This window comes from Arvicanthis niloticus, chromosome 1 (assembly GCF_011762505.2).
Source record: "Arvicanthis niloticus isolate mArvNil1 chromosome 1, mArvNil1.pat.X, whole genome shotgun sequence".
NCBI classification, from domain to species: Eukaryota; Metazoa; Chordata; class Mammalia; order Rodentia; family Muridae; genus Arvicanthis; species Arvicanthis niloticus.
In genome coordinates, this window is record NC_047658.1 from 94,776,140 (window position 1) to 94,788,347 (window position 12,208).

A 12,208-nucleotide genomic window follows, 5' to 3' on the forward strand; every position below is an offset into this window, starting at 1 on the left:
CGTACTCATAGATGTGGTTAGCTTGAAGGGGTTAACATCTTCAATCAATTAATTAAAAACTAATAATTAAGCAGTTAACTAGTTAATGGTTTGTGTGCGCGTGTGGGCATTCCTGTGCACATGAGGAGAACAAAGAACAACCCCAGATATCACTCAACTTTCTCGTTTACAAGGCAAGCCCCGACCTCTTGTTTGCCACCGTGCTGTGTGAGCTGTGTGAGCTGTGTGAGCTGTGTGAGCTGTGTGAGCTGTGTGAGCTGTGAGCTGGCCTGTGAGCTTCTCCTGTCTCTGCCTCCCTCCTTCCTGCAGGATGTCTGGCACTATGGATGAGAGTTCTCATGTCTAGCTTTTCTCTTCTTCTCCTTCCCATTAGAGTCTTATCATTACAGAACTGCCTGCCCAGCACCACAAAGCCCAGTTGTGAACACATATGCTTTTAATCCTGAAATCAAGCATTGTAGCCTTTTCAAGTTCATGGACAATGACAAAACTCCACAGATAGTTATCTCTGAAGAATGTTTTGCTACATTTTGAAAAATGCTAGAAACCATTTTCTGATCAAAATGTAACTAACAATAACATAGATCTTGCCACTTAGAAATTTAAAACCACAAACATAGTCTTAAATTTTCTTTAGGAAGCTGGAGTGATAGTGCACACCTTTAATGATGGCACTTGGGAGGCAGAGGCAGGCGGATCTGCCTGGATGTATTATTCCAGCGGTGGGCTTGAGTACAGAGTATTTGCCTAATGGAATATTATGAAACCAGCAAGAATCATGTTGAGAATGTTAATGACATATGAATATATGGGCTTCACTTCTTTAAAATTTCCTCTTATTTACTTAATAATTAAATATTTCTTTTGTAAAATGGAAAACGGTGGACTCTGCCCTTGAGGCTCAGTTCAAATGCCACCTTCTCTGTAGAACTGTGGAGTTCTCCCACTAGAGGCAACCTTGGCTTTCTTGGGATTTCTCAGCATTTGACTTCTCCAGTCTCTTAAAATTTCTGCCACTGCTGTGACCACTCTGTGGCTTCTCTGTGCACCAGCCTTTCTGAGGACGTTCCAAGATGTTCAGCCAGACTTGAACTCTTCTCTGCGGTGTTGGGAGGGTTGGGAAGTAATTGGAGGTAACAGATAAACTAAACAGATGGACACTGTTAGAATATAGATCACAATGAACCCCACGTATGGCAGAAAAGGACCCTGGTCCCCAAACACTCCAGCAAACTCAGGAAACAATCCGTGTGTAACCACCACAGTGTGGTGACCTGTTTGTTTGGGGAAAGGTCCCAAAACCAAGTGTTGTGGCTCTAGCCAAAATGAGGCAGGGAGAGGGTGTTTGCTGGCACACTGCCTGGGTTTGGGCTGCCAAGTGCAATTGAGGCAGGCATGCTCTCAGATGAACAAGGAGATGTTTGGGTTTTGGGACCATCTGAGAAATCCCCAGTGGCAACAGATAAACAGCTGCTCTAGAAAGATCCAAAAACAGCACTGTAGCTTTCCAGATCATCTTTCTGGGCTGGCAGAACAGTCGCTCTATAGCTCAAGTCACAGTGGCCTGGTATTCCAGACCCCATGTGGTCTGTCTCCTCAGTCCTCTCCTGCTGCACACCTCTCTACCCCTCAGAGGGAACACCTCAAAAGTCCTGCCCGTCCCTTTTGATGACTGCTTCCTTGATTACAATTCATTTTCACTCAGCATTCAGGGTGTGTTGATACCCAGAGTAAACCATGCTGCTTCACTGAAGTTGAGATGAAATTTGAGCCTCTAAAGTTATTGTTTTGTTTTCTTTCTGTGGGTGTTTTGCCTGCCTGTGTCTGTGCAGTGTATATGCAATATTCTTGAAGGCCAGAAGAGGGCATCAGATCTCTGGAAGTGGGGTTTTAGTGGTTGTGACCTGCCATGTAGGTTCTGGGGATTGACCAGGAATGTCTGGAAGAGAAGCCAGTGCTCTACCACTGAACCAACTCTCCAACTCTAAAAATAAACTTAAAAACATTTGTATTGCACACTTTAATCCCAGACCTTGAAAGGCAGAAGCAGGTTAGTTTAAGGCCAGTCTGGTTTACATACTGAGCTCAAGGACTTCCGGATCTCCATAGAGAGATGCTGGCTCAAAAAAATTGTCTATTACTAGGTAAAGATAGACATTGTGTGCCTCCATTGTGACACTGAAGCACCGTCACTTGTACACTCTTCTAACCATGAATATATACCACATATGTGATCACAGAGAAACAACAGACAGACCCAAAAGGAGAAATAGTCTATTTAAACAGAGAGGAAGGAACTCTATGCCACATTAAAAGATACGAGCAAGAAAGCACAACGTTTGATCCACACCATTCGCAGACGTGATCTGTCCTAAAGGGGAAATGCTAATAAAGGTGACTGGAGAGACGACAAACAGTGCAGAGCCACCGACCAGCAATAGTCAGCGGAGCGGGCGAGGCATTACTGTAGGAGCTATCCACCGCATTTTAAGTGTAAACAGACACGATGTATGTAACTTATTCTCAGAGTTCAGACTACAGGCTATGAGTACACATCACAGGTAGACACGGGTGGTAACTCAGGTGAACGGATTGCTTACAGGTCAGCCGGGGAGTTTGCAGCCAAAGCGTGCAGACATCTTTTGTACCAGTCTTATAACGTTCCAGTAATTTTGAAATTGTCTCCAAATAAAAAGTTAAACAGCAAAAATGTATGGTCTGCAAGGTCTGTGACACCATCCCCACCCAGCGCCCGGCAGGCTCAGTCCCAACACAGTAAGCACAGTCTCCCACTGGAGGGTGTATTATTGCCTTTACACAGATTCTCTTCTCCATACACAGATACATGTTATTGTCCTAGCACACCCCCACACTTATTTATTGCGTTCTTTCACGGCACTCTGACCTTTTTATTCACAACATTTCTCACAGTTATAGTGTGTATTCTGTTTGTTTTTGAGACACGGTCTTATGTAGCCCAGGCTGGCCAAAGATGGCTGGACTCCTGATCCTCTTACCTCGGGCTCCCAAGGGCTGGCATCATAGATGTGTGCCACCACGCCCAGCTAGGAGTTTGTATCCAGGAACACTATGTCTACCCTAGTTGTTTGGAGGCTTCCTGAAGTCAGGGCTCAAGTCTGTTTTGTTCACAAATGTATCTCCTGCACCATCTGCTGAACTTGGCACATGATGGGCACTAGGTAACCAGTTGATGGATGAAAAGGTGAATCCTATTCTCTAAGTTCATCTCCAACCTGTTGGCAACTCTCAGAAAACACACCTTGAAGTTAAACATTAGTCTCAAGAATCTAAGCAAGAGACATGGACTTTGAAGAATCTCTAGATTGCCCGCATGCCACATGAGTTTGAAACTGAAAGGCCACTGTAAGGAGTGGGACCTCACAAGAGATGTGCTGAGGAATGTCACTGAGTTAACAGGGAACCTACACCTCAGGTCCTCTGAGGGGACAGTGAGAGCCAAGGAGCTGAGTAGGGTGGTCTTGAGAGGCAGTCTGGTTAGCATGAGAAGTCCCTCATTTAGGTTGAATCTAAGGATGGTGCGGGAGGAGCCTGACTTAAGGGCTAGGCTGGGAAGTGAAGTCTGGATGAGGCATGAGGTCAAGAGCAGGGATTGCTGCTGAGGTGGAGAGGCGAGCACTGAGGCATGGGACCTTACTCTTCTGCACGCTATCCTTGTTCAAGATCAGCAATCTGAGGTGGAGGAACTCAATCCAGGTGAAAGGCTTGGATTCTGTCCTCACAGGATGTGTGTAGCCTTGGGCTTTGGACATGACAGTCTCCCACCTCTGACCTGCTAACTGTGCTAGGATTTATTTTGTGAGGCCACTGTCAGGATCCTGGAGAATCGCCCCAAGGGCCCTTTGACCTGCATTTGGTCTGCATGATACAGAATGAAATCTGGACTCATGGAAGGGGGTGCATGGCTCCAGCAATGGAAATACTTCCGATCACCTACCACTTTTGCACACAGGCCTTCCTGCTATTTGAGTCCTATTTAAAAGCAAACGGTGGAGACACGTTCACAACACTATTCTTTATCCAAAACCTTTAAACAAGAAGAGGGTTTTGTTTGTTGTGTTTTTCCTGAGGTACTAGATATGAAATCCATGGCCCTTGCTTATACAAGGTAAACACTCGTCTACTTTAGCCCCCAGCTAGTATCCTCTTAAGATAGAACCTGCTCTGTCCCTGCTCCCAGCGGTGTAAGCCATAGACATTAAATTTCCCCACTTCATTGTGGTAACCCTCACCGGAGGGCATGCGTGGCCTGTCCACCAGTACCCAACGTAACACAACAGAGCACCTTCCCTTCAGCCCAGCCGCACTGTATAGACGGAAGCATACAAGGCCCTCTCCTTGGGCATTCTACTAGTGTCTGACAGTAACTTCCTGTCTCCTCATCTCCAGAGGAAAGAGAGGTAAACACATTATCACTTCACAGCTTAGAAAGCACCCCAGTTTCCTCTACCCTTCATCCTCACAACTGCCCTGTGAGGTAGATACAGCAGGTAACGCCTACATGGATCAAACACGTACAGTAGACCCTGCTTTGACTAAGCGGGTCATATGTGATCTCACTGAAACTCACCACTGCCTCTGTGACATAGAGTCCATGTCCCCATTTTACAGAAGAGAAAAATCCAGCGGTTAGAACTTGCCCCAAATCAAAGAGGTAGAAAGTCATGAAGCTAAGATTTGAACCACAGACTGACTCCAAAGCCCTGCTGGTAACCCTTCAACTATATCACCTTATGAAGCAAGAATACTACTTCCTAGGTAGGGTTCAACCCACTAAACTGAAGCTCAGAGGTGAGTGATTCAGCCAAGGCCTCATGCCAAGGACTGGCTGAGCTGGAGTGTTCTGACTCCATGAAGCCTCGATGACTGGGCTTCATAAACACCAGCTCACCTGTTCACAGTTCCTGCTCTGCCCCATGGACTTGTGTATTCAGAATTCCTTGCTGACATTATTGGGAAACCTGGGATTGTTGTTGGCAGTGGTGGTGATTTTGTCTGCTTTTGTTTTTGCTTGTTTGTTTGAATCACAAAACCAATCCGCAAATAAACCAGGAAATATCCTATCACTAACTGTACTCTAACACCCATGCTCCACAGCTCAGAGGAGTCCTGCCTGTGAGGAGCTCCTTGTCAGATCAGAGAGCAGGAATAGGAAGAACTGACACATGAACTTACAGTAGACATCCTTAGAACTTGGGAGCCAAGAACTGAGAGGGGCCATCCCAGGCCAGTCCACTCTTCTGTAGTCCTGGCATTAAAAATGTATCTGTGCTCTTCCCCTGTGGAGTGGTTCTCACAAGTAAGATAAATGTGAACGCATTCACATGCATTGTGTGTTTTATACAAATCCCAGGATGTTCTGAGGAATGCTGTATTTGGAAATAAGTCTTTCTATTAGCAATTTCAAGTCACGATTCTGGGGTACTCTGAATCTAATTGGATTTGTAAACATTGTGCTATTCAAATACTACCCAGTGACACACACCGGAAGTTTATACCTTTTGAATATTTAAGGCCTACAGCTCTTTTAAACTACCATGAACTGTGAGTTTCTTAGTTTTTAAGATACAGAGAGTTATGAAAAATACAAAGTATGATTTTCTGGATCTCCCTGAATCCCTATTTTTCATTTCTGAATCTTGAAAACTAGTATCTGTTTGAAATTTGAAAACTTCTGCCCCACTGGCAATTCAGAAGTCTTAATTAATAAACTTTTGTTACTTGAAGTTCCCCAGTCACTCAACATGACAGCCCACGGCTTCTGAGAAGCCTCCACAAGGAGCTGGGCCTAGACGGTGCTTCCTGCATCAGTGGCACTCCAGAGAGGGATCCCAGGGACCCAGGGGCTGAGCTTGAGTCACGGCCTTACCACCAAATGTCCACGTCATCTCAGTTATAGACACAAAGTTCACTTTGCTCCCACAGAGCCTCTGCGTACCTTATTATTTAAAACAAAATAAAAGGAGGGGCGTGAGCTGGGTATGGTGTCACTCACCACCTTTATCCCAGCACTAGAAAGGCAAAGACAGACAGACCTCTGTGAGTTCAAGGCTGGCCTGATCTAGTAGGTTCCAGGCCAGCAAAGGAAGGAAGGAAGGAAGGAAGGAAGGAAGGAAGGAAGGAAGGAAGGAAGGAAGGAAGGAAGGAAGGGAGGGAGGGAGGGAAAGAGGGAGAGAAGGAGGGAGAGAGGGAGGGAGGGAGGGAAGGGAAGAAATTAAAATTAAAAGTCCTATGTAATTTCCACTGAGAGAACCGTATGCTCCTTAAGTGAATGTCCTAACCAGCTCACAGCTTCAGCCCCACCTGCATGCCCAGCACAAGAAGTGGGACACTAGCAGGGCCTGTGGAGTCAGGCAGGTAGACTGGATCCGAATGCTGGCTCTGCCACAGGCAGGTTGGGTGACTTAGGGCAAGCTCTTTAACCTCCTGGCTGTTTAGTTTCTGTATCTGTAAAATGTGAAAGTGACAGGACCTATGACATAGGAATGTTGCATTAAATAATTCCCACGAATTGCGATACGTAGCACAGTAAGCTCCCAAACAGGAGGCATTAACTCCTGGCACAGCAGGCCCAGTACGTAATTAAATCAGAGGCGAGAGGTTGCTGAAAGCCCTTGGAATTACTCAAATGGCTCATTCGCCTTGAGTTTCTCAGAGTGGGTAGTTTCCAGGTAGATTTGGCAGTGCTGGACCACACGTCTCCATCCATTCCTGGAGCAGGAGGAGGCCGTGGCATGGCCTGAAAGGTCACTAGGCCATGTGTGCCCCTCGATTGACCTGAGGCCAGGTTGGTACCCTGGTTGGCACATGTCTTCTGGAGCCAAGGGTTAATTAGCAGGCCCAGAGTCCATAGGCTTGTGGAAGCGGGGGGAGGCTGCCAGGTGCTTGCTGGAGTGGTGTCTCTACACATGGTTATACTTCACACAAGTGTGAGTTTTGACACCATCCACAGCTGGGGTAGCACCTAGCACCTTTTGTCCAATGTTTCAGGTGCTGCTCGATGCTCACGTCTTGCCAGCAGGGCCCCTCACCAGTGTAGATACTGTAGTTCCAAAGGTCGAAGGTCACCTCCAGGCCCATGCCTGGCCCTTTGGTAGATGACTGCTGTAGTGTGTGAGGAGGTGGCCGAGTCGGCACAGCATCCAGCGTTTTGTATATTCAAGTTGCTTCTAGGCTTTGCCTAGAGATGTCCTCAGACACTCCCTGTCTGTGACCTGCCCTGGGCCTGTAGTTTTGGACCCATAGCAGGATGGATCCATAATTTAGGGACCGGGACAAGTGGAGGGCTGGCTGCTGACCTCCACTGCTGGCTGTGGGTTCAAAGCCCTCTCCACCCTTAAAGGGTGTGGGTAGATGACTGGATCTTGGGGCAGCTAAGGAAGACCTAAGGGCCTCTCCTTGTGCAATGGACCCGCTCACCTCCCCTTCCCTTGTGGTATCGTCCTGGGTGCCCTCTGGGCCTTGCTCCCACTTCCAGGAGCTCTGGGTTCAGGAACCGTGGAAGTAGGCCGAGCATTTGTCCGGAGGCCTCTCCTGGGAAGAAGCCTCCTGAGGGGCTCTGTTTTCAGGCCTTTCTCTTGGAGGGCTCTCCTTGTGATTCGCACGCCGGAATCCTGCAGGGAGAAAAGAAAATCTGGATAGTTGCTTTTCTCTTTACCCTACACAAGATGGAAAGACAGTAGAAGTCTCTAACAGAGAAAGCTTGGGGAGGATATTGCAAACAGCTGTTCTGTCCTTTGTGTGTGCACCCGTTTGTATGTGCAAACACATATAGAGGCCAAAGGGGACCCTTGGGTGTCTTCCTCAGTCATCCTTCACCTCATTTTTTGGGACAAAATCTGAGCTAGGCTGGCTGTTCAGGAATTCCCATGGTTCCACTTGTCTCCAGCTCCTCAGGACTGAGATTACAAATTTGTGCAGCCAGCCCAGTTTTAAAAAAAAAAAAAAAAAAAAAAAGCCAAGCAGGGTCATGCATCCCATAATCTCAGCACTTAGAGGTAGAAGCAAGTGGATCTTTGTGAGTTCAAGGGTCTAGTTTACAACACCAGGACGCTGCATAGAGCTATGTAGCTGAAGCTACATAGAGAGACACTGTCTCAAAAATAAATCCAGGAGCAAACAAAACCCAATAGAAGGCATTTATTTGTTTTGTGTGCATGGACGAGAGCCTGTGGAAATCAGAACACAGTGATATTTGGGTGTCTTCTCTCACCACATGGATCCCAGGGATGGAACTCAGACTATCAAGTTTGGCGACAGGCACCTTAAACAGCTTAGCCATCTTGAGAACATCCCCTCCCCTCTGAGGCATTTATGTGAGCTATCACACTTGCCAGGCAAACAATTTACCAAGTAAATGTATTTCCTCATTCTGACAGAAGTTGAAGCACAGCCTGGCTAGAGAGCAGAAGGAGTTTTCTGCAGACAGACACTTTGGGCTTGGGTGTCAGTTCCAGGGTTCCCTGAGGGCAACACATTCATTAATGTACCATCTCAGTGTGGACGGCGAGCCATCAGTCCAGAAGTCAGGACTTCCGACTCAGTGTGGAGATGATGGAGATGAGATGGAGATGATGGAGATGATGGAGATGAGATGGAGATGAGATGAGATATATAGGATCTCACATGTTTCAGGCTATTGAGAACTCACCACGTAGCTAAGGGTGGCCTCGAACTCCCAATCCTCTTGCCTCTACCTCCCAAGTGCTGGGATTATCTCCCAAGCATACTTCTACCACTACTCCTAGTTACAAAACTTTTTTTACATTGTTGGGTTTTGGTGTTATTTGTGAGGCAGGGTCTGTGCACTCCTGGCTACCCTGGAACTCATGGAGACCTTCTTGCCTTTGCCCTCAAGGATTAAAATTATGTGTGACCAGGACCAGTTTCTAAAACTTACAAAATACAACAGTGTGTGTGTGTGTGTGTGTGTGTGTGTGTGTGTGTGTGTGTGTACCATGTACAAGTTGGTGCCAGCAGAGGGCAGAGAGGTCTAGAATTCCTTGAAACCAGGAAGACAGGCAGCTGTGAAGCACCTACATGAATGCTGGAAGCCAAACTCAGGTCCTCTGGCAGAACAGTACTCTTAACCCCTGGGCTAATGCTTCAGCTCACAAATATTTTAAAACAAAACAAAAATGTATAAAATAGGGCGGGACTCTCAGCAGCTGAGAGGACTTGCTTCTCATGCACAGGAGCAGGGGTTAAACTCCCAGCACCCACATGGTGGCTCACAGCTGTCTGTAATGCTAGCTCCACGGGATCCGACTTGCTCCTCTGGCCTCTGTGCACACCAGACATGGTGCATATATTATATATTCAGACAAAATATTCATATACATACATTATTTTTTTTTGTTACAGGGTTTCTCTGTGTAGCCCTGGCTGTCCTGGAACTCACTCTGTAGACCAGGCTGGCCTCGAACTCAGAAATCCACCTGCCTCTGCCTCCCAAGTGCTGAGATCAAAGGCTTGAGCCACCACTGCCCGGCCATAAAAAAATTTTAAACTGTACAAGTAGGCCGGGTGTGGTGGCACATCATTTTAGTCACAGCACTCTAAGAGGCAGAGGTAGGCAGTCCTCTACAAGTTCTAGGCCAGTCAAGACCTCAGAGTGACATCCTGTCCCAAAACAACAACAAGACATTGTAGATGCCTCCACACCAACCAAGGAGCTGGCTGAGCTGGCTGAGCTCTCTGGAGACTGTAACGGACCCTCTGCTTGCAATGGGCCTTCCCCCAGATTTTCTTCTTTGGTGCTAGTCCGGTCGTAATGAATCCCTGGCAGAGAGGCCTCAAAAGTCTGGGCAAGAGATTCCTTAATGTTGGAAGCAGTATTCTGAAGATGTCCCCCACCTGTAGATTTCTGTCTCCTGAGACAAAGCCACTGTCTGGGAACCACTACAAAGGAATTCTGCAGCTGTAAGTAAAGTCCCATCTTAAATCGTGGCATCAAGTTTCTATATCAGTTCACACTGAGGCGTGGGGAGTCCTGGAGCTGCTGCCAGCTTACATTGGTGAAAAGGTGCTATGCAGGCAACCTCAGGAGAAGAGGTGAGGGGTGGGGGGGAGGGGGAGGGATCTGGGGTGAGAGGTAAGGGGGAGGGACTAAGGGTGGGGGGGAGAAATAAGGGAGGAGGGGGAGGGGGCATAAGGAGGGAGGGATAAGGGGAGGGAAGAGGGAAGGGGGAGGGATCAGGGGGAGGGGGAGGGGGAGGAGGAGGCACCAGGGGGAGGGGTAAGGGATGAGGGGGAGGGATCAGGGATAAGGGGGAGGGGGAGGGGCAAGAGGAGGGGTAAGGGATCAGGGGGGAGGGGAAAAGGGAGGGGTGGTAAAAGGCAACAGTGGTCTCACCAGCACTGAACCCTGCATGCTACACCACCAACCTGCCTAGCAACCTGCTCTGAAGAACATTTTCTTCAGAAGCTTGAAGAGCAGAGTACGGAATTTTTCAAAGGTTATATAATTAAAAAACAAAACAAACAAACAAGCAAAAAGCCAGACAGATTCTTTCTGAGTAAGGTAGTCACTTAAGAACAGTTTTCTTGGAAGAATGATGTCCCCCACAGTCTCAGGCATTTGAATACTTGGTACCCAGTGGTGGCGCTGTGGTGGTAGGTTTGGGAGGTGTGGCCTTGCTAGAGTGTATGCGGCTGGGGATGGGCCATGAGAATTTCTAGTGTGCTATTTTGTGGTTGAAGTTAAAGATGTGAGGCCTCGCTCCCTGCCTCAAGTCTTCACTCCACTGTTGTGGGCTCTAACCCTGAAGAGCTGTAAGCCCAAGTACTCTCTCTTCCATAAGTGCCCTGGTCACAGCGTCTTACCATAGCAACAGAACAGTGACTGACACTGATGGAGCAGGCCAAGCTTGAGCCCAGGGCTTGGATGCCAGCGTAGGTAATAGAACAAGACTGTCCATAAAAAACCAACCAGGGCTAGAGCGAAGGCTCAGCAGGTAAGAGCATTCAATGTTCAAGCTTGGAGACGGGGTTCAGATTTCAGCACTTATTAATGAGTGCTCCCAGTACCCCCTTTTATCCCCAGCTCTGAGTGGGCAGCTCTGAGCCTTGCTGGTTCCCCTTAGCCAAAAAAAAAAAAAAAAAAAAAAACAAAAAAACAAAAAAACCAAAAAAAAAACCCCACAAACACCAGGTAAAGGGAGACACCTGGCCTTCTGCTCTCTGTGCCTGTACACGGGCCACACATGTACACTTTTGTATACACATAAACATAGGTATACATACAAATGCATCTTTAAAAACAAAAACACCAGCCAGCTAACCAACTCACATCTGTGTATAGTTCTCTCCAGTTGGTAGAAGAGGAAATAGAGATTCCAGGCTCTCATGAAAGCCCGCTGCTGGGTCAGTGAAGGAAGGCGCCTTTTAAAAACAATAGGGACCCAGAGAGCTCCTAGCTGACAAAGGCATGAATGTACCTGGGAAACACAGAATCTGACCAAAATATTAAATGAGATCAGCAGTATCTTCTTCCCCAGGCCACTAGCTCAACTCAGCCTACACTCCAACTTTGTTTTGAGACAGGGTCACTGTGTAGACCAGGCTGCCCTGGAACTCACAGTGATCTGCCAGCCTCTGTCTCTGGAGAACTTGGTGTGTAACATCACGCCTAGCTTGTGGCAGTTTGGTAAGCAGCAAGAGAAAACGGATGTGCTCAGCTGGAGAGAACAAAGTTGCCACAGTCCTGAGATTGCCTTTTGTGCAAGGGAAGTCCAAAGGTGTAACATACTCCTGGCCTCTTCCTGACTAACTGAGGAAAGCCGGTTAGGAAGGCGAAATGCCTATAAATGTCTATATACTGTAAATGTCTATATACCCAGCTTTCCTCCATTTTCCCTTAAAAAGGGAAGCTATTTAGATTCTGCTCCAGTTTCCCAAGTTCCAGGTTTTGCTAGGAGAGACCTGTGTGACCTCTGAGACATTGACAGTAAAGTAATTAGCTCTGTAACGGGGGTCCAGAGCTCAGGAAGTGGGTGATTACTGGGTTCTTTTACCCTACCCCCAAACAACAAACAAACATGAACTCTGTAGCCCTGCAGAGACAGCTTATCTGTTCACTTTGGGGACATGGAAAGGAGCTGCCCGTGCAGACCAACTTACAGAAAGTGCTCCATGTTCCCACAAAGCCCCTGGCGAGGCTGTTCTTGAC

At 47.4% G+C, this 12,208-nt stretch overlaps 1 protein-coding gene across 2 annotated transcripts in view; it reads right to left on the bottom strand.

Moving 5' to 3' along the window:
• Positions 1 to 414: 414 nt before the first annotated feature.
• Bcl7c (BAF chromatin remodeling complex subunit BCL7C) overlaps positions 415 to 12,208 on the bottom strand; it is a 52,325-nt gene continuing 40,531 nt past the window's right edge. For both annotated transcript variants that reach the window (XM_076943177.1, XM_076943184.1), the window contains exon 6: positions 415 to 7,652. In XM_076943177.1, the coding sequence (XP_076799292.1) occupies positions 7,455 to 7,652 (198 nt within the window). In that variant the 3' untranslated portion in view covers positions 415 to 7,454. The remainder of the gene's footprint in view (positions 7,653 to 12,208) is intronic.